At 41.6% G+C, this 22,712-nt stretch overlaps 2 protein-coding genes across 4 annotated transcripts in view; one reads left to right on the top strand and one right to left on the bottom strand.

The window, feature by feature from the left end:
- Positions 1-22,712, bottom strand: part of LOC110844711 — an 82,025-nt gene that overhangs the window by 41,422 nt on the left and 17,891 nt on the right. The gene's annotated exons all lie outside the window — the stretch shown is intronic.
- Positions 4,177-11,638, top strand: LOC110843465 (stress response protein nst1). 2 transcript variants are annotated; one of them, XM_035847958.1, is made up of 13 exons: positions 8,379-9,060; positions 9,125-9,214; positions 9,283-9,384; positions 9,462-9,715; positions 9,780-9,867; positions 9,933-9,995; positions 10,053-10,121; positions 10,203-10,271; positions 10,349-10,414; positions 10,487-10,561; positions 10,635-10,709; positions 10,777-11,209; positions 11,280-11,638. In XM_035847958.1, exons 1-12 carry the CDS (start codon positions 9,056-9,058, stop codon positions 11,111-11,113), a joined length of 1,293 nt encoding a protein of 430 aa, XP_035703851.1. In that variant the 5' UTR covers positions 8,379-9,055; the 3' UTR covers positions 11,114-11,209; positions 11,280-11,638. The 2 variants fall into 2 exon arrangements, with proteins under 2 accessions (XP_035703850.1, XP_035703851.1); XM_035847957.1 differs by lacking the exons at positions 9,780-9,867; positions 9,933-9,995; positions 10,053-10,121; ... (4 more) ...; positions 10,777-11,209; positions 11,280-11,638 and having other exon boundaries at positions 4,177-9,214; positions 9,283-9,391; positions 9,462-9,575.

Raw genomic sequence — 22,712 nt, 5'->3', positions numbered from 1 at the left:
CAGCTTCATGAACTATTACGTAATGCATGCACTTTATTTGTTGCACACAATACGGCAAAATTTCAAACTCTGTCAAGGCCTTTGGAATACTCACGATACGTATATATTACCTTATTAAGCTCTCTGCACAGCATGGTTATTATACACACTGGGAAAATCCTCTACTAATGTACGAAACATGCAGACTTTATTTCGGGTCGGGAAAGTTAGTGCATGCATGGACCGGAACATAACTGGTAGTTATAGTGAAATTTAAGGCTCTTCATTCTTTGAGCTATGAGACAGATGCAGATGAGGAGAAGGGATATGGTGTACATCGATGAATTCGAAATGGCGTATGGAGTGCTGATAATGTACATTTAGAGTGTTTGAATGCTGTATTGAATTCAACGGGTATTGATATTGCTTCCCATTCACTTTCTCCATAGCTTATCCACAATGTGTTTGCGGACTTTGCTTGGTTGGTGGTACACAAACTGCATATGCACAAATATTTCGGTACTGCCTGCATGATTTTATGCGCGTATTTATGTACATATCATGCAGGCCTTTCAGCTCAGATAGCAAAAGCCCATCCAGAGGAATGTTGAAGGAGGGAATAATTTTATTATCTAAATGCTGAGAGTTTAACAAATATTTTTGAAGCATTTTCAGATTTTTGATTGTTTTATTGCTTACTTTATGTCGAACTATGCAACCAATTGAAATCTGTATACGATTGGACTGACTTGGGTGAATAGCTTGACGTGATGTTTTTCAACTGTATGCAAATTGTTATGTGAATGTACATATATTCATGCATCAGTTTCATCTTGAAATCTAGTTTCACCACTCTGTTCTCCTCAAAGGAAACATGCGAATCAACTCAATTTCCATTTTGACGCCCGAATAACTTACAAGTTCTGGTTTTCATTGTGACTTGACACCATCAGATCGAATGGACGAGAGAGTGTGAAGAGATTTCTCCCTCCATCAAGTACCCGTATCAAGTACGCAGTGCTCATATATGCCGAACTCTGAATGTAAAAGTACATCTAGTTGAAGATGGCAAAGTTCTATCTCGTCCACATCTCTCGTTCAGAGGACGAGTTCATGGATACTGAATGATGCTTTCACTCACTCTCTCGCCATATCTCACGATAAAGGGCCAAGTCAGCCATAAAATGTCAAAGGTAAAAGCCACATTTGTTTCTGTCATGGAGAACTCGGGATTTAGATGTTCAATAACTTTTACCTGCAAGACTCGAGTAATGAATAGAAGACATTACAAGTATAATGCTTAATATTTATAGGATATTTATTGTACACTTCGTTGAATGAACTGCAGATTTCAAGATTTACAACAGTAATTTAGTTTCTGTGTAAGGTCTCCGTATATTTAGCTGTGTATATTTGGAAATAGCAAGTTTCTCCCATGATAAGTGAGCATAGTTATACCATACATAGATCATTTAATACCTGCAAGACTTGCTTCTTACTGCAGCTTGTAAATTTGTCTCAAACCAGTGTATGAATATTTTGAGATGAATATTTTTATGGAATATTTAGCCATCAATTTCTCAACCATTGATCCAGATTGATTTCAAAATGCGCAATCAATGATGGGCTACTGTTGCATGAGAAGAAAACATTTTCCTGCTGATAAAAATGGGGTTTGTGTACTTTTTTATAAACTTGAACCCTTAAATCCTGTGTCAGTAGTGTGTCTGAAGATGATTGGATAAATTGGATCGATGGAATAAATATGATAGCAGCGTTTGGCTATCAACTGCCATCACGTGCATGCGGACGACGATATGTTAAAGCAGCCGCCCCATGCAGAAGGGATGTCTATTGAACCTTTCAGCCTGTTAAGCAATGCCTTGGGTGAAGTCCACTTTCCAGGAGTTTCATCCTCAAGTAGGAGGACGTTACTCTTGGATTATATACTTGCCTTCTGGTGGTCAACGTATTTTGCTAGCCGCTGTAAAAACGATTTTGTCGCAAGGGAGGAGTAAGTACAAGTACACTCGATGGGCTCTGGTTTGATATTCCAGCGACGAGTGAGCCTGACTGACTGGACCGGTTTTTCACCAACAAGAAAGTGGAATGTGGAGTAAAACCCGACCGGCCCACATTTTGTTCTCACATGCATTCATGTAGATATTTACAGCAGCAGGAGCTAAGCAGTCGCATTCCAACCCTTTAGATACAATTACATTTGTGCAAAATTATAGTCTCTCTCATGCCCACTTTGTAGCACCGCAGTTGGATCTGCTGAATCCCCACTCATTCCACCTTCCACCACTGTGCATTAGCATTAACTTATAGTTATAATTAATTATGATGAATTGAAAACAATTGCTCTGTTGGAACACTATAAAATTAGTGAGTGAGGTGAGTGGGGCGGGATGAGATGGGATTTGGATGAATGATGACTGAGTGGTGGTGGTGGTGGTGGTGGACTTTGCTGAAGCAAACGTTGGGTATGCAATTTGTTTCACAGGCATTACATCTCACTCGTGTTTACTGATCGGTTTCATAAGTTATTATTTTACATTTACTGTCCACCCAATTCGTTTGCATCCAAGGACATTACGAGATTTTATAACCATTTGTAATCTTATTCTCAAGTTCAGTCTTTTCTTGATTCTTTGACCTGATGTACATGTCGCCGTCTCAATTATACAAATATTTTATCTTACTTAATATGTACTTCTCAATTTTACCTTTTCTAATTGTATGAAAGGACAAAATACCGATATGATAACATAATGTGTCTCCTTACTTCTTATCAAATTATCCTAATTCAATTAACCTTCAAAATGTAATTTAACCAATGCTCAACCAATATTCTTGGCCACTCTTCTCAAGCTTACCTTACGAGCCACATCAGCCCAATTCATTTTAAGTTCTAACCATTTTTATGTATGACAAGGCTTGTTTTTTTTTTTTTTTTTAAACTGAAGTAAAACACATTGAGCAAAATTAACTTAACAAGCTGTCCGAGAACTCTTAATTTCCTAAAAAGTCTGTCCTTCTCAAAACCACGCCATCATCATCACAAAATCTTCCATCCTCAAATCACACCCACATCATTTTTGGTCTCTATCGAACCGGATTACAGTGAATTCAAACTCTAAAAAGTGCGTGAAAAGTGATTTGAGTACGTTTCGAAATAGACATGGCTCCATACAAAGAAATTGAGAAGGCACGAAAAGAACGAGAAAGAGCTCAACACACCATTGAATGGCTCGAGAAGAAGCTGGCCGATCATCCTACTAATCCAATAACCGTTGGTAAAGTTGACAATTATTTGCAAACCGTCGCCCGGAATCAAGCAACAGTTGAAGAAACATTCGAGAGAATTGTCATCAATTGCGACCCTATCGACCTTACGCCCCACAAGGATGAGTACGAACAGCTAATGGACAGAGTGATGGAGTTGAGCAGCCAATTCCAAATCATCAAGGTTTCATTGGCTCCAACCACGCCCACACCTACGGCAAGCACAGGAGCAGCTCCGCGAGTGGACATCCGGTTGCCAAAACTAACACTTCCCACTTTCGACGGGAAGATAGAAGAATGGACATCGTTCCGCGACATGTTCAGTACAGCAATTCACACCAACGCACACCTATCAAATACTCAGAAACTTGCATATCTGAAGACCCAACTGAAAGGAGAAGCAGCGAGACTCATCCAATCATTGGTCATCAGCGACGCCAATTATGATATCGCCTGGAAACAGCTAGGAGACCGGTATCAGAACGATCGTCAGTTACTCTTTGCTATTTTAAAGCGACTCATCAATCAGGCCCCAATCGTAAGCCCCACATCGACTACTCTTCGTTCCCTTGTTGACGTTAGCGGCGAGTGCATCAGGTCACTGGAGATCCTGGGACAACCCGTACAACAATGGGATTCAATCCTGCTATTCACTCTCTACCAGAAATTGGACGCACACTCCAAGGAACTGTACGAGCAGAGTCTGAAAGATAGCAGCGTCCCTCCCCTGCAGGGATTATTCGAGTTCCAGGGCGCTAGAAGCGGCTGGCCCCAAAGAAGTTACTCAAATTATCAAGCCATTTGATAAGCAACAGCAAGCTCCCAAGAAAAATCATGTGCATCATGCCCAAAATCCATCACCATCGTCAGAACCATGCAAGATTTGTGCACAAGAATCTCACGCCCCTTTCAAATGCAGCAAGTTTTTGGCCATGGAAGTTCCAGATCGCATCGAGGTAGTCCAGAAACTGAATCTTTGCTACAATTGTCTCCGAGGTAGCCACGCCGTACATAAGTGCACCACGACTTCATCCTGTAAGCAGTGTGGGCGCAGACATCATTCCCTCATCCACAGAGCCAAACCGACTGGTCAAAACGCCCCCACAACCGGCAACAATCCGTCACTCACACATCATGCTCAAACATTCAACACAATTGGCCAGACTCTCCTTGCAACTGCAATTGTTCACGTTCGAGATGTTGAAGGAGTTCAGCAACAAGTACGTGTCCTTCTGGATGGCGGCTCTGATACGCATATCATTAGCCGAAAATGCATCAGACGCCTGGGGATACGCTACAACAAAAAGCAAGCATTGGTTACCGGGCTATCTGAGGTACCGGTAGGCACAACCCAAGGCATCGTGGACTTGGAATTCAGCCCTCACTTCAACTCATCGCTCATCATTGGAGCAAAGGATACGTGTGTCATGCACACGGTCACAACTCATCTTCCTCTTCATCCATGCAACGCAAATCTAAGTCATCTCAACTCGCTCGAATTAGCAGATGAGACCTGGCACAACCCTGGAGAGATCGACATGCTGCTAGGAGCATCTCTCTTCTATGGCCTGATCCGTGGTGACAAAATCACTGGAGCAACAGGAGAACCCTTCGCCCTCAATTCCGACCTAGGATGGCTGGTGGTGGGTGAGGTAGAGAGCACAAAAAACAATAATCATGCATTTCATGTTCAACTAAGTAAAAATGATGAAGCACCAACAAGAGTAGAGGTATCAAATGCTGATTTGGACCATCGTCTTACCACTTTTTGGGAACTTGAGACGTTACCAGAAGCCGTACCACTTACAGAAGAAGAGCATACTTGTGTGGAGCACTTCCGCTCAACTCATTCGCAGAGAGATGATGGGAAATTCGTTGTTCATCTTCCTTTTAAGTCCTATCCACCCAACCTCGGCGAATCACGCGACATGGCAATCCAACGACTGAAACAATTAGAGCGACGCCTTGCCCGACAACCAGAAGTCAGTCAAGAGTACCACGCTTTTATGAAGGAGTACCAGGAACTTGGTCACATGGAAGAAGTTCCTCAAAATGAAGTAATGTCCAGCAACAATTACTACATCCCTCACCATTACGTATTGAAGGAGGAAAGTACAACTACCAAACTTCGGGTTGTATTCGACGCCTCTGCTCGCACCACGAACGGCAAGTCTCTCAACGATTGCTTATTGGTTGGTCCCACTATCCAAGAACCGCTGTTCAACATTCTGCTACGATTTCGCACACATCCTGTCGCCTTCACTGCAGACATTGCAAAGATGTATCGCCAGATTTTAATAAGAAAATTGGACACCGACTACCAGCGCATCGTGTGGAGAGAAAGCCCTGAACATCCCATCAAGGACTATCGCCTACTTACCGTTACTTACGGCACCGGTCCTGCCCCCTACTTAGCCACTGCTGTCGTCGACCAACACGCCCAGAACCATGCTGACGAATTTCCTCTTGCAGCCGTAGTAGCCCGACGTGACTTATACATGGACGATTGTATGAGCGGAGCCGAAACGGTAAAAGAAGCATTACTTCTTCAACAACAACTCCTCGACCTCATGAAATGTGGAGGATTCGAACTACGTAAATGGTCATCCACCCACCCCGAAGTCACTGACGCTTTACCAGAATCGCTACGTGAAACAAAGTCAGTATTGTCCGTGGAACTTGGTCACACCATCAAAGCACTGGGGATATACTGGCACCCGTCGACTGATCAATTCTTCTTCAAGATTGATAACCTCACGAGCACAGAGAAGAAAGTTCTTACAAAACGCTGCATACTCTCAGACATCGCCAAGATTTTCGACCCTATCGGCTGGTTGGCTCCCGTTGTCGTCACAGCTAAAATCATGATGCAACAGTTATGGAAATTGGAGCTAGGATGGGATGATCCAGTACCAGAAGAGATTGAACGGAGTTGGATCCACTACAAGTCGCAACTAAAACAAATTGAATCAATTCGAATTCCACGCTGTATCAAACCTTCACCAACTTCCGACTGCCAGCTCGCCCTTCTAGGATTTTCAGACGCATCCGAAAAGGCCTACTCTGCGGTGGTGTACTTGGCTAGCTACTCATCGTTCTCTCCTCCAAGCATCGCCATCGTCACGTCGAAAACACGCGTCGCCCCCGTCAAAACCGTGTCACTACCACGTTTAGAGCTCTGCGCTGCGGAACTTCTTGCCAAACTCATGGAGAAAGTTCAGCAGGCTCTCCATCTTCGATACCAACACATTAGTGGCTGGACTGATTCCTCCACGACCTACGACTGGATCCAAGGGTCACCATCAAGGTGGCACCGATTTGTGGCTAACAGAGTCACCAAAATCCAAACCAGAATACTTCCTTCGCAATGGGGACACGTTTCTGGCATCGACAATCCAGCAGACTGCGCATCGAGAGGAATCGACCCTTCTACGCTTTCCGCCTTCATGTTGTGGTGGAAGGGCCCCAGTTGGCTCAACAATGGTATTCCTTCTCTGGTCGTGCCGATCCATCGCGATTCAACCATCGACATGGAGGAGAGAAAGGAACTCGTCGTCAACAAAGTCCAAGTACACCCCTTCTCTATAATCCTACAAAATTCATCCAACTTTTCCAAACTACTGCGAATGACTGCTTGGATGTACCGTTTCTCAAGAAATATCCAATCACGCATTTCAACTCGAAAATTGTGCAGCCAAGTCAGTGGACCCCTACATCCCGAAGAGATCAACAATGCCATGGAATATTGGGTGCGTCTCACACAACATCAATATTTCCCCTCTGACATTCAAACCCTCAGTAATTCTGATAACCCTCATGTGGGAGTAAAAAGCCAAATCCTCGCATTGAATCCCTTTCTCGATTCGTCTGGTCTCGTTCGAGTGGGAGGAAGAATTAGCAAATCATCCCTTGCTTTTGACCAACGCCACCCCATACTGCTGCCGAGGAAGAGTCATCTTACTACCCTACTCATCCGGTATGAACACGAGAGAAACTTTCATGCAGGACCACAACTCTTGCTGTCAATTATCCAAGCAAAATACTGGATAATTCGTGGACGAGATGCTATTCGCCACCAAATTCGCCAATGTGTACCATGCACAAAACAGAGAGCTACAACAATGCAACAACTCATGGCTGACCTACCAAAGTTTCGAGTGACCCCAGCCAGAGTATTCACCAAATGTGGAGTGGATTACGCCGGCCCGTTTTTGCTAAAGCCAATGTTACCACGTAGCAAGACAACCGTCAAGTCCTACATGTGCCTATTCGTCTGCTGTGTGACTCGAGCTGTTCACTTGGAACTCGTCAGCAGCTTGTCGACAGAGGCCTTCATCGCATCATTACGACGATTCATCGCACGAAGGGGACGGCCTTCTGACATCTACTCAGACTGCGGAACAAATTTTGTTGGTGCCAATCGCGAACTCCGAGAATTGACAGCTCGCTTTGCCAATTCATCTCACAACCAAGAAGTATCAAACCAGCTAGCAAATGAAGGGATTCAGTGGCACTACAACGCCCCTGGAAGTCCACATCACGGAGGAATCTGGGAAGCTGGAGTCAAGTCGGTAAAGTACCATCTCATCCGAACTTTTGGCACAACCCAACTCAACTTTGAAGAGATGAGTACCACATTTATCCAAATAGAAGCTCTACTGAATTCCCGACCCATAACTCAAGAATCGAGTGACCCAAGTGACCTGTCTGCTCTAACTCCAGGCCACTTCCTGATTGGAGCCCCACTCACCGCTGCGCCCGATTCCGACCTCAGCCATCTTAACGCCGGTCGACTCAACCGCTGGCAACTCATCCAACAATTGTACCAGTCATTCTGGCGGAGGTGGTCATCCGAGTACCTCACTCGCCTTCAACAACGCCCCAAGTGGATGAAAGAACACAAAGACATTGCAATTGGAGATTTAGTCACAATCAAGGACGAAAATATGCCCCCCATGCGCTGGCGCCTAGGACGTGTAGTCGAATTGCATCCAGGAACCGATGGTCACACCAGAATTGTTACACTAAAAACCAAGGATGGAACTTTAAAACGACCAATTGTGAAATTGTGTTTACTGCCAGTTCAAGGTGAAGATTCAAATAATGACTCTTAGTGTTGAAATGGTGCCACTTCAAGGTCCGGGGAATGATCGGTTTCATAAGTTATTATTTTACATTTACTGTCCACCCAATTCGTTTGCATCCAAGGACATTACGAGATTTTATAACCATTTGTAATCTTATTCTCAAGTTCAGTCTTTTCTTGATTCTTTGACCTGATGTACATGTCGCCGTCTCAATTATACAAATATTTTATCTTACTTAATATGTACTTCTCAATTTTACCTTTTCTAATTGTATGAAAGGACAAAATACCGATATGATAACATAATGTGTCTCCTTACTTCTTATCAAATTATCCTAATTCAATTAACCTTCAAAATGTAATTTAACCAATGCTCAACCAATATTCTTGGCCACTCTTCTCAAGCTTACCTTACGAGCCACATCAGCCCAATTCATTTTAAGTTCTAACCATTTTTATGTATGACAAGGCTTGTTTTTTTTTTTTTTTTTAAACTGAAGTAAAACACATTGAGCAAAATTAACTTAACAAGCTGTCCGAGAACTCTTAATTTCCTAAAAAGTCTGTCCTTCTCAAAACCACGCCATCATCATCACAAAATCTTCCATCCTCAAATCACACCCACATCATTTACATTCATTAAAATTTATATTACGACAAAATTTGTAACTTTTAATAAGTTCTGCGACTTGATTTATAATCATGAGGTAAGTTTTCTTCTTCAACTATTTGCTGCAGCAATTATGTTAAATATATACATGTATTTGGCAGTGGTGATGGCGACGATGGCGATGATCGGGTGGAATTGGAGGTGGGACGGGTTCCTCTGCGTGAAGAACTGCGTCCTTTGCCCAATTTTAGGTGAGTGGTACTTGTTGTTATCTTTGCTCTAGCAATGTTATAATTTAATAATTAATTTATCTATTTAGTGGTGGTAGTGATGGTGGCCAGGTTGAGGCGGATTTGGATCTCTGGCAGCGTGTCGTTGAGCTTGACGACGGTGAACAACCGGGCACCTCTTCTAGTCTGAAGTGATTGGTACTTTTGTGGCGTCTTTGCTCAAGCAAATCTTTACTTTTACGTGCTAATTTAGTTGTTCTTTCTGCAGAAATCTCTCTCCGAAATCGCACTCCGAGGAAGAGGATGAGGAGGAAAACTACTTCCGGTCACTGCGAAGGAAGACCTCGTCTGCTGATGATGAAGCTGTTGTTGCGGAAAGCAAGGTCCTCTCGGATGAAGATTTGCTGGAGCAATATGGAATCGAACCGTCTTTCGTCTACCTTGGACGAAAATGTGACGACCCCTTGTTCACACCACCCCCCGCAGAGGAGGGGCAGATCGCTGCAGAATCTGAGTCGGCTGGTTAGTTAAAATTAGAAAGTATGAATTAATGTAACAAATTGTGATGTTGTATATTTCTCTTTAGTGAGTGACGATGAGGAAGAGATTGCTCCAGCAAAGAAGGAGAAAAAACGCTATGTCAGCCGTAAAGGAATGACCGCTGAGCAGAAAAAGTAAGCAGAAATGATGTTAATCAAAAATATTTGATGCTTTCTAAAGAAACTGAATTGTGGTATAGAGACCGACAAAGACAACAGAAAGCAGTGTCCCAACGCCGACGACGGAAAGATCCTATTGTCAAGTACGTGTTATAAGATGTTATAAATAATCGTTCGTAAATAACTAAATATTTGTTTAGGGAAAAAGACAGGAAAAGAACAGCTGCCTATCGTCAAAAACAATTAGAGGAGAATGAGACGGAATTCAGGTATAAATATTAATTTTATTTAAGAAATGATGACATATTTAATTTATATTTCTAAAAAAATTTGCATTTTTCCTTTTATAGGAATAAACAAAGGAAAAGTACGGATGCCTATCAAAAGAAGCAGTTAGACGAAAACGAGAAAGAGTTCAGGTATCAATACTTAATACTCAGAAATTCATACACGTTGTTTACTGTTCTAATGAAAATTTGCATTTTGGATTTCATAGGGACAAAGCAAGAGCTGCAAATGTTGCATATCGAAAAAGTCAATTGAAATTAGATGCTGATTACAAGTAAAATTGTTTTTAACCTTGTCAATTAAGTGTATCATTTTACGCAAATCTTTGTTTACATTTATCTTTTAGCAAAAAAAATTATCAACTGAGGAAGGCACGTCGAGAAGCCCTCTCCGGAGAAGAGTTGGCAGAGCTGCGTCGCATGTAATTGGTCATTTTACTAAAGCAATTAATTCTCCTTTCAAAATGAACTAAATTATTGTCTTTTATTTGCTAGAGCAATTCTCCGAATTGATCGGTCCACCCTGAACCACTGGCTCCAACTTCCAGCTTATGCCCAGATAAAGCAAGTGTAAGTTTAATTGTTAGACGGGTCAACGAGCAATAATGACAACTAATTTAATTTGTTTTTGCTGCAGCAACTTTACGAACTACCTCGCATCTCTTTCCACCGTTGAACTCTTGGATTCTAAGTACTCTGTCCTGGTCTCTGAAGCATTTCTTCAGAAAAAATCCTACTGCAACTACTGGGTTGGAGGATTCTACTGGGACGGGATTGAGAAGCTGACCCCAATACAAATTGAGACCCACGTCGTCGCCAACAAGAATGATCCCGCCTTCACCATGCGGCTGTACTGGGGATACTTCTCCAACGGTCAACGCTCTGCGACCTACCACCCAAGCTCCCCCTCCTCCACCGTCTGGAAGATGTTGGACGACGGCTGGCGTTGTTTTGAGTTGAATATTTTCAACTGAAACCTCGCCAACTTGAAGACCTTGGCTGGAGACATTTTGAAGGATGCCATCACCGAGTCTGACTCGTACGCCCACAGACTGGAGGGATTTGGAATAGTGAGTCTTGCTTGAAGCAATTGTATTTATTATTGCCAATTACTAATTATTGGTACAATATTTTCTACAGAAATTTGGGATGGAACGAAACAAGGAACTCTTCGATGGAATGAGAGTCCAATTCATGAACACACGCCCCGAACCAGTCTCTTCTGAGGACGAAAAGGATGCGTGCCGTCTTGCTAAAGCAAAGTTAAATTACTTTGCCTTTGAGGGGGACGAGGAACAGGAATTGCCGGTGGATTCTTTGCTCCAGCAAGTACCCAAGTTCAAGATGGGGAAAGAGATTAAAAAGGCGGCGTAATTTTTTAGGCGGAGTATTGTTTTTTTTAGTTTTTAAATATTTAGAATTTCAACATTAACTTTGACTCGGAATTGTTACCTTGTGTTAATGAATAAATATTGATACAAATGTTCGGATTTAAGCAGCGATAATTCTAGGAGGATCATGGTTGAATTCACATCCAACTCACATGCTCTAAATTCCACCGACTCCTCGATTCATCTTGGTTTAAAATATTCAAAAGAATGCAGTGAAAGTAATATGTAGTCATAATGTTTGCTAAGTCGTGCATCTCCCCAAATCCCAGTTTGCTCAACTGAAAGTCAAAGCTCACTCACACACAACTTCACTCACATTTTTCTCTCCTCCACACTTTTGATCGAGCTGTGTCCCAGCAGGGCAGGGAGGACGTGGCGTGGCACTGCTAAATGCATATATGCAGTGTGGGAATCTATTCCAATCCATCTCGAGAGGAGAACATCCTCCAATTCTTTTGCATTTTCTCACACGGAAACTGGAAACACAGAGTTGGTGGGGAGAGAAGGAACGTTGATATATTATATTCCCTCCGCTGGTTAGGTTTCGTGGGTTCACTTCACTCACTTTCGCTCAAATTTAATATTATGTGCGGCGTAACAAGGGTGAGTGAGAAAGGAAAGTGATGGGAGACGTGCCTTTCTCTGTCAAGCATACCACCTCATCATCAGCTCGATGTGCTTATACACTCCCTGCCAGCCAGCCACCCAGCCAGCCAGCACAGATCAAGCTGAGTGAGTGAGGCTAACCAAAAAAGGAAAAGAAAATGGAGATGGATGCAGAAAGCGGGCTGGGGTGTTCATTCAGAGCTTTCGCTATTCATCATTATCTCCAAGTGGATTGTTGGTGGGATCAACTGTATCAACCGGATAAGTGGGATATGGCTGCATATATTGCTCCTACCATGGTTGTTGGTTAGACTTGAGCCTCCGGCCGCAATTTCCGTCTCCGAAAGCTGTGCTCCATCCACTTACTTGCTTTTGCATTGCCTGCCTCTTGTTTGCAGTCTTTTTCGCCCTTCTCTCCCTTCTAATTCTAATGGTGCAAAAAGTACTGCTTTTTACTTACCGCATAACAACACTACTTCTGTCAGCAACAGCCCACACACATAACCCATCTTGATAAAGAGGTGCTCGTGAACTGTCACTATTTTGTGGTGAGAAAAGAATGAGAGGGAGTGTACGTATGTATCTAGCAGCACCGTTGACATCGTATATTCCGTTTCTACTGCTCGAGAGCTCGGGAGGATTCTCCTTTGTTACAGATAGCATCAACCTAGCGCTAAGTATAAGATATCCAAATACATATGGATAACTTATAAATAACTTTTATGTGTAGAAGTATGTATGTATTTATGACTAATACACAGTGCCATTCAATATGTATTTCCTGCATTTGACTGTGCACAACAAGAATCCATAGTTATTATTATTATTAGGTAGTAGCCCTTGCCTCATGGTGTGCAGCGTCGGATCTGTTTCATCAGGAGCATTATCATCAGTTGTAGATACTCAAAGATCCAGCGTTGGCTTCATTTCATATTGCTTTTACTTCCTCTTTCCTTCCACCGTCAAAAGCCGCTGAGTATTAGCTGCTGTTGGATCGGAATCCCATGGAGAAATACAATGCGATATACACAATTCGGACAGGAGGTTTGAACGCTTTCAGCCCTCTTGATTTATACCGGAGATGGTTTGGAACTACCGAACTAAGGAAACAGAACAAAATGCTGCTCGTTGAGTCAGGAAACCGGGAGTCGAGCGTCCACCAACATTAGCCTGGCCCTGCTACCATTCAGCTTTTTATCAAAGCTCTTATTTGGTATTCACATTGTGTAATCTGAAGTGGAACGAAACGAAAGCCTTTTGTTTTTACTGCCGAATTTTGCAACATCAACATAACGGAATGTGCAAGCAGCAATGGGCTGAAATTTGGTTGAGAGCTTTCTTTCCTCAGTTGAATTATCTACTGCAGTGGACTTGTTTTACCGCTCTCCTGATCTGCTGCACTGCACTCACTTTTACTCATTTCTCTGGTGAAAACAATACCAACAAGAACAGATTAGGGAATGAGAAAGTCAAGTTTCCCGAGATTTCTGTCTATGGAGCACTAGAAAAGAAGCGTGAGGATATAAAATATGTATGAAACTATGAAAGGCTTTAGCCTTGTTTTTTTGTTTGTTCCTCGATTTACTTATTTGTTTGTGTCCCTTTACGAAAGCGCATAAATAAATGCAGAAATAATCGTACTCAATATTTGGAAATATTTTTATACAAATTGTAAATATTATTCAATACCTAATGACATTGTCGGCGGTTTATATCAGCTTTCACAATACATGCAATTTGTCAGTATAATTACAGAATGGCACATGTGCATACAAATCCGGGTGAAAAATTCCTTTGTGCCACAAGATTATCCACGTATAAAGATATGATAATCTGTAATACCACAATAATAAAGTGATATCCCGACGAAATTTCGCGAGACTTGTTGAGAAAACAATTTTTGGGGAAATTTTATTTTTTTGTATCAAACGTTACAACAATGCAGACACTACAGAAAAATATTTCGAAAGCAAATTTAGCATGCAAAGGAACTGGTATCAGTTACGCACCATCAAGTTTAGAATCGGGTAACAATACAGAATATCAATACCAATATTTCAAAAGGAAAGAAGGATCAACGTTGACTAAGACGTGGAATCGATACGGCTTCTTCGTCCTCTGCTATTCAATATCTCTGATAACAAAGAAGCTCTTTCCGTTCCTTTGTGTAGTGGAAGGCAAGCAAGCGATGGATACTCTACAACTCTCGCCCCTCGTCAAAAGAAATACCGAAAGTGTTCAGAAATAGAATAAAACCGTGAATGTTAACGAGGTGGAAAAGTATCTTTTAACGGGTGAGGGTCGTCGGCGAGGTGGAGCAGAAAACTATGTAGTACGAGGAACAACTAGATGTACAACGAAATGTGTTTTCAAGTTTGAGGCGAAGAATGTTTAGAGCGTATAAATTTTTAAGAGATTTTATGGACCTCGTTTGAAATCAGTGTGAGAAAATCTTGCAACTTGGAAGAAATGCAAAATTTAATAATTTATTCGCATATAAAATAATGCTGGGCACAGCTGAGTAACTATACACTCCAAGTTAACGACCATTAGAGCGCATTCATTGGCAATAAATTTTACTCTACTACAGCCTTACGTATTTACATGGTGTAGTTATTTCCCACACCACGCGAACAACCACACACACTCACGACGACGAGTCCAAGGGCTTAAGCTTTTGTAAAGGCGGGGGCCGAACGACGGAATTGCTGCACAAAGGACTTTACTCTTTAAAAGAGAAAGCCACCCAGCCCACGACATTGCCAACATCTCTGTACATACACGAATTAGGTTGTGTTTCATCACGTTGCCCCATAAAATTGAATCATTTACTTCCTTTATGAGTGCAGGCTGTAGGACTGGGTAAGCATTTCCGATTAGAGGAAAGAAACACTCTGTGGCGTTGAATGACAGGTCACGGAAAAGACAGCGAGCGGCATTAGGACTGGATTTCAGTTTGACAGTGGGACAGTTGAAGTCTCCTCTTTTTTATTCAGCTCACACCTCGACTTTCTCCATCAATACCACCATCGTCTCAAACCTGCCTCTCTCGGCCGCCGCAGTCATTTAATCCTGTGGAAAATAATGCCCTCTGCCTCGCAAAAAGTCGTATCGGCTTGTTTCCCTCAAATAAGAGCGGCTTCTTTGAGTCCACTTTCTATTTGCACAATATTGCATTCACCCTTTTTGGGGTCCGAGACGTTCACACTCAGTCTTTTGCCTGGACAGTACATTATTACAGTGTGCATTCTTGTAGTTTAGGGTTGTGCTGTAATGGACAAGAGCGTATGAGGTTGGACGGAGAAAATAAAAGTTGCTGGGTAAACGGTGAGCAAAACAATGGCAATAATGGAATTCTTGGTACTACATCTATTTGTTTTCTCTCTCGCTCTCTGTCTGCACCACTGAGCATAATGCAGGAGCTGGCTTTGTGCGCTACTTGGAGTAAGGTACAGGTCAGGATAAATTGAAAGTAGCGGAGGTTTGATCCTTTTCTGAAGGTGTATGTACATGGAATTCGACAACAACAGGAGCACCAGCAGTGGGGAAAGAAAGTGTAATAGCTGCTCGAACATTCCGTGTAGTGAAAGTTTCACATTGGGAGCATTGCATAGTAGCAAAACTGTATTTCTGAGCACGACACACATTGCATCGTGCCAAGAAAAATGACACGGGAAATGTAGAAATTTAACTTCACAAAGGAGTGTAAATTCTTGTCTGTACTGTTTCACACTCTCGAAGCTCCAACAACTGGATATCCGAACAAGTTTTTTTTGTGTGTGGAGAATTATTATACTGAAGAAGATTCTTTCAAGTTTTTTTGTAGAATGAAAGAAACAAGACGCACTTCTTGTATGTATGTAGTGTGCTGAATGACGAGTCGTGCCACGACCACCACCACCACAGCCACCACAGGTTTTGACATAGAAAGTAACCACGTTTTATCATGCTATTTCTTTCCATTCCATCCGTTGTTGCTGAAACCAAGCAAGATTTGGTTTCGAGTGTGAAAGAAATTGCATGTGGAAATGGCAAATCCGAATTCTTTCTAGGTTGGGTAGTCAAAGAAGCAGAGTTCTCAATATGTAGCAGCAGCACCTCCGCATGGGAAAGTAGCCCTATTTTATTTCACATAAGTTATCGACCAAGTGTGGAGAAGGAGACAGATCAAAGAGGGAAAGTTCTCCAAGAAATCCCTCTTTCCATAAAAATTCCTGTTCAAGATTGAATCTTTACTACTTTCCCTCAATGCACACTATTTTATGGAGCACCATAATTCTCATTTGGCAATTTATATCATTGGTTGGCATTGAGATGACTCTTCTTTTACGTGCCCACACACTATTGCGTGCAGCCGAGTACAGGAATCTAGTAAAGTCCACTCCTCAGTCTGTTTTCTAGTCGCTGCTCCTGGTTTCATGAGAGACTCGCAAAGGCAATGGTGAGCCGAAAATGAAAAATAAATACATGGGTACATGTAATTCCAACGCTGCTGATTGATTTGTTCTCAACCCTATTAGCTTGCTCAATTTGCCAGCTATGTAGCTTCATTTTTTGTTTTAACGTAATAAATCAGGCCACGTAAGTAAGATCAGTCTGCTTAATAGCATTATTACTAGTTTTACAGAGAAGAGAGTGTTAGCTACTGACATCCATGGGGCATCTTTTTTAATGCAAAGCCCACATTATACATACCACGATAAAGCCATTGACATACAGAGGGACACATATACATATGTACATACATATTTAGGAGCACCCCAACAAATACGTCCTCTCTGGAAGCAAAATACATTTGAATTTCTTAAATGCTCTCATGAGGTGCATTTAAGACATCCTGCCCGTCACACCGGGTACAGCATTATGTCATCCCTACCATTTCATATCCTCTCCGCGAAAGACCATTTCCTAGTGGTATAAATCTTGAACAAATTCCACTCGAGTCCACAAACGAATTCGAATTGCACAAATTTTTACTGGCTCGTATAAACTTACTGGCGTCTTCAACTCACAATTCATTCCCACCAACTACCCCGGAAGCATCTTCCTTATGTGCATATTCTCCTTTCTGTCCCCAAATGTCCATTTAGAAAATAGTAAAGGAAAAGTTTCGGGACAGAATAAAAACACGAGTTAAATATGAATGAATCCTTGTCCCTGGTGGACGGCGTAAATTATGTATCTGTGTCACACATAACGCTGATAAACTGCTGCATGGAGTAAGACCAAGACCAACCAACCTGAAATGTTCCAACCTTCCTCGTACTCTATAAACAATCGTCCGAATACAGTGCATGTACGTATGAGCAATGTAGAACCAAAAGTTTACAAAAATTCCATAGTGAAAGCTGCAGAGAATGATGGGCAGGCTGAGTTTCCTGCGTACAAACAATGTACTTATGTAAGTGTGTGTGCCTGAGAAAGAATTTGGGGATTCGTCTGCATACATTTTGCAAAGACCGGAACTATGTCCCAATTATACTGTATCACGAATCGTTGAATTATTCAACTAAGACGACAATTTATTTTTGCACTGGTATTTGTCAGACAGTATATCAAAAGGCCTGCAGGCAAAGCTGATTCAGCTCCTCAGTTCTACAACTCGTGGTATGCTTATGGTTCAGTAGAATTGAGTAAAGTAGAGTTATGCACAAATATAATAAGAATAGATAAACAGGTTGAGACGTACCGTCATATTAATAATTAATTTGTGTACAATATGAGGATGGAAAATGACCCTTCATTCACTGGAAACCATGCTTGTGGGAACGTAAGAAGAAATGTGAGGAATTTCGTCCACCTCCTCATTGACGACAGCGTAGTCCATGCAGCGTGGGTGTCGTGGTCTGGTGTCGATACCGTGTGGGGTGCGGAGGAAGGACAAATAATTCATGAGTGGTCTGATCTGCTGTCTGGCTTTGCCCTGTAATATCTTTTGCTTCACGCTCTTTCTCTCTGCTCGTCACAGATCTTCCACTTTTCCGCCCTTTCTTTACAGGTTTCTCGATATTATTAAGTTGCACGCCAAGTGCGAAGAATGTGAAGCAAGTGTTTTTTGTGCGGACCTTTCCAGTGCAGCCGACAGAGAGTGAGAGGACTCTTGTCACATGAAATATGGATCTTGGTGGAATTATTTGGGAAGGAGATATTCCCACTACTCATCGCAGTGTATAAAAATTACAGGGTATCTAATATCATATCAGCCCTTAGTGCAAAAATCGCTGCTGGGTTATGTTGTCACTGATATGGTCCGATTCTCTTTTATGGCTTACTTGCTCCTATTCCTTACTTTTCGGCCTTTTATTGCACTAGGGCCTTGCCTCGCGATAAAATTATTTGGCTGACTTGTGTCTCCCCGAGTAAGCAAAGGCATAGATAACTTTCTCTGTTGATCAGAGATATGGAAATTTTTCACCTCCACGTGCAAAAATGGAACCAAAGTAAACAGTTATCAGTGGAGTTTACTCCCAACTTTATTTTTGGCACTGAATCCTAAACTTTGTGTGACAGGTAATAAATTTTAAAGTATTAGCAACGACCTAAACTGTCAAAGCGAATATACTACTGAGCAGAGCGGCTGCAATTTCCTAATAGATTAAAAAATACAATTTTGCATTTAGGTTTGATGTTTTTGAAATTTTGTTTTTCGTAGCAAATAACTCTACCACTTGTCCATGGTTGTTTTTCACCCATTTTGGCCTTTTAGAATGAGAAATGACAACACAAGTTGATTATATAGATTGGAGGATTCCTTGTGTGACAAGACATTGATTTTCCTCCCTGTGTTCCACCAGCAGATAAAATCAGTTGTAGAACTAGTTGCACATTGTCAAGACTATTTTAGATCCAATTTTCCAACTCATTGGCCATGGCCATGATGCCAACCTGGATCGAGTTACTGAAACAATATCCGAGCGACGGTTCTCATCTCGGCCCACCCTGCAGAAATTTCTCAGTCATCAGTTGGAATGTCGTAACACCTGCCACGCAGTTAAACCTACTCACTGAACCATGGCATAGGACCATGGAGAGAAAAACGGACGGCGGGTATGATTTCCTTGGCTGACCATACCGAATGATTTCTGAGAAACCACTTCTGGCCAACACCGAGTTGTTTAAGGAGCTTAGAAAGCTGCCTCTGCCACCCACCATCCCACCACCACGCCAAAACCAAGTTCATTGATTTTTAAGTAGCCTGCTTGCTGGATCCTGCCAGTTTATACTTGTGGATATTTAACCCTTTTCTGAGTACGTTTGAGACTAAGGTTTATCGGTATTTGCGCAGGCTTGCAAATCAAATCAGAGAAAGTAGAATCAGATAAAGTCTAGCCAAGCTAATGCATCATTGACCAGCAAATATTGCGAAACTTTCCAAAAATTTTGAAATCTAAGTATTTGCACTGTATTACATAAGGAATATCTCAGAAAACCAGTGTGTATTTATAGAGGCTAAAAATCCATATTTTTAATGGGGTCGTGCGTCTTCTTCCTAAAATTACATCATGATGCAAATGGGCATAAAAGCAAAAAAATTAAGAGTCAGTTGTATGCAGCTGCTGCATAAGTCATAAGTTGCACTCATGTTTGACTCGTAATACAATAAGTCTGGGACTTTGACATAATCAGGTTATGTAACTGGTAAGATTCTGCATGCCATGCAATTTTCTAAAAGGACACAATGACTTAGATAGTTGGCGCTGTTATAAGAATGAATGATTGTAAAATTTCTTGTTATGCAGTGAAGCCTGGACCCCGATTAGAACAAATTTGCTTCCTCCCGTCTTTCCTATCTGACACAAAAGCGTTTTATAGAATGTCACTCAAAGTCAGACTCAAGCGAGATTTCCTATCACTTCACTTTCTCTCTCTCTCTCTCTCTCTTGTTGGATTTGGAAAGAGATTTAAACGTTAAGTGAGACTTTGTGGAGTCAAATTGGTCTCAGTCTTACTCTGCATAGAAGTACCTACGACATGAAAATACGACACAGAAATTGAAACTCAACGTGAGCTAAATTTCTTAGATGAGACGGCAAAAATGGGGAAAGCCAGTGAAACTTGTGTCAAGGCGGCTGACATGCCATGCCGTTCACCAAAAAGCGTACAAGAACGAATGCGTTCAGCATTTTATACATTTCCAATCTGGAATCTCAAGTAGGAGGAAGGAAATCCAATGTCAAGACAAAGAGGACCCGGAAAGCAACTTCACATAAAATCTAATAGTTTAGATTTAGTTGAGTTACAAAGTGTAAGGTTTCTCATAACATAAAATAAAATGAAATAGGTTGATCCAAAATTCAACATTCAAGAAAGACAAAAAGCAAAAAGGGAAAGAAAATAAGTCGGAAATTCAACTGCCACACACACCAGAAGAAAGTTTACAAAAGTGAGCTCACTATAGCGATCAGACGACAAACACATTACATATCTCTGTCCCATCACTCGGCCTGCCTCCCAGCTCGAGCATGTGAGCGAGCTTCGTGGCGGATGGATTTTTGGATAAATGGGAAAAGAGAAAGTGAGACGTGCTGGCTCAAGTGCGTGCACACCACAGTCGTCGCAGCAGCAGCAGCAGATATATACGTTGTAAGTTATCACGGCACTACTAATACTTGAGGAGCGTGGGTGATGGGAAAGAATCTACAATCGCACTCAGGAGGAAAATGTGGCCCCTTCCTTCAGGATCCATATCATCTGTCACTTAAAGTCACAATTTCAACTTCAACCCAAATCTTGCTCTGACAAGAACCAAGGAAAACTTTGTGTTCAGCACTATTTCTTCAACAAATTTCAAAATGACATAAATATTGAAAGAAGATGGATATGTATTGTTTGGCTGTATGTCTAGTAAGCATTACGAAATTGCTCATGCTGTCGTGTGTACATGTCCACTTCTCAGCCAGATAACCGGCACAATGACTGACATAATATGTATAGTTAATTAACACGATAAATTGCCACGCCCCGACCGGCATTCCACCGATGGAGAAGATAGTGATACGAAATGACTTCAAAAATGGATGGCATTTAAATGAGCGTTTTCTATTTCTGGTGTGAACTTGTTGAAAAGTAATGGAGTAGAAATACGTATAAATAAAATATAGCCGAGCTGGTGGAAATATTTGGAGAAAAATATGCAATTTTGTTCCGTTGTTCTTGTGTGTGTATACATTTTTTGATTTTATGACACTATTTTGAACACGGTTGGTGAGGAGATGCACTCTAAACTTGGTTGTTCTCAGCCCAAGCACTCCCGTCCCTTTGTTCCAAGCTCACTAAATTTTTACTGAAATTGTGCATCTTTGACATGTTAATAACACTTTGCTCCCCTCATTTTCTGTCCTTGTCTCATTCCACTGCCTGTCATTCGACACGAATTTATCGAAGTGCCTGCAGTGTAAATCTAAATGGTAGGCTGGATATGCAATTCAGTTCGGCCAACTGGCCGACTAGAGTGGATCAATCCATACATATCATCAATTTAAAAAACTGACATCATTAGTTGTATCAGTCTCCAATTCATTAGCCATGAATAATTCAAGAGTTTTCAGACTAACTTAAAAATCAGTGTGAGTCACTCACTATGAATTGCAAACCAACAGCAAAATTTACGTCATATAAATTGACATTGATTTCGTAATATAAATCTCAGGTACCCTGGCTTCTTCAAATTTCAAGCCGCCGACTTTTACCTTGATTTCTAATTTGGCCTATGCTAATAAATTGCATAAATTTGTCGAAAGTTCAAGTTAATCGGTTAAGTTTTACGTGAGCTGTTGCACTACAGACAAGAACATGACGCTTCCACAAACCCTGGATCAAGAGAAAAAATTGGAAAAGTTAAATAGGTGCTGCTAAACTCTATCGACCATGCTTTTGTATATTTATGCTGGAATGCACATTTTAAATTGTGCGTGTCCGACGAGTATTTATATTCAGGTAATTGTCACTGTAACTGCAAACTAACTTATAACCCATTCAACATAAATCGTGACCATGTTCCAAATACAAGTTTGGAGTGTAAATCGCTAAAACTGAAGTGGGAAGCAAGGATGATGGTTTGTGCAATATGAATACATGCTCCGTTACATCAAGGTTCGTAACACTTTTGCTATCTTCATCGCCTCGTTGAACTAAATTGACGTTAAAGACTTTAAGTAAACTGAAATCCAGTTGATGGCCAGTCGCCGTCTCAACACTATTGCTTTGTTCTCCATTTAAGTGAAATATTTGGGCCTATTACGGACCAATGGGGATGAAATAAAAGTAAACGGAATGAGACGACACGTTTTATGACATTCGGGGAGAGTGCATTTAAAATTGAACTAAAGTCAAACTAGGCAAACTTTCACCAAGAGAGTCAACAGCAAAGACGATGAGACAGAGACGAGAGAGAAAGTGCGCTCTCCTACTTTACTGTCCACCATTTGATCATCTCGAGGTTCGATGCCTTATTTCGCTGTTTGGAAGCTGGGCTGGGTTTTGTGCGATATTTCCACTTCTCGAAATTACGTCGGTATCTGTGCTGCACATATATCCATACTTGCACACTCTAGGAAGCACAGCTGTATCTTTTAGT

Source organism: Folsomia candida, unplaced genomic scaffold (genome assembly GCF_002217175.1).
Source record: "Folsomia candida strain VU population unplaced genomic scaffold, ASM221717v1 Fcan01_Sc002, whole genome shotgun sequence".
Taxonomy (NCBI): Eukaryota; Metazoa; Arthropoda; class Collembola; order Entomobryomorpha; family Isotomidae; genus Folsomia; species Folsomia candida.
Note: the sequence above shows the minus strand (reverse complement) of the source record. Positions and strands in the feature narration are given on the sequence as shown.

Coding starts and splice junctions, on each gene's coding strand:
- LOC110843465 (XM_035847957.1), top strand. CDS start 4,200: ATGGAAGTTCCAGATCGCATCGAGGTAGTCCAGAAACTGAATCTTTGC.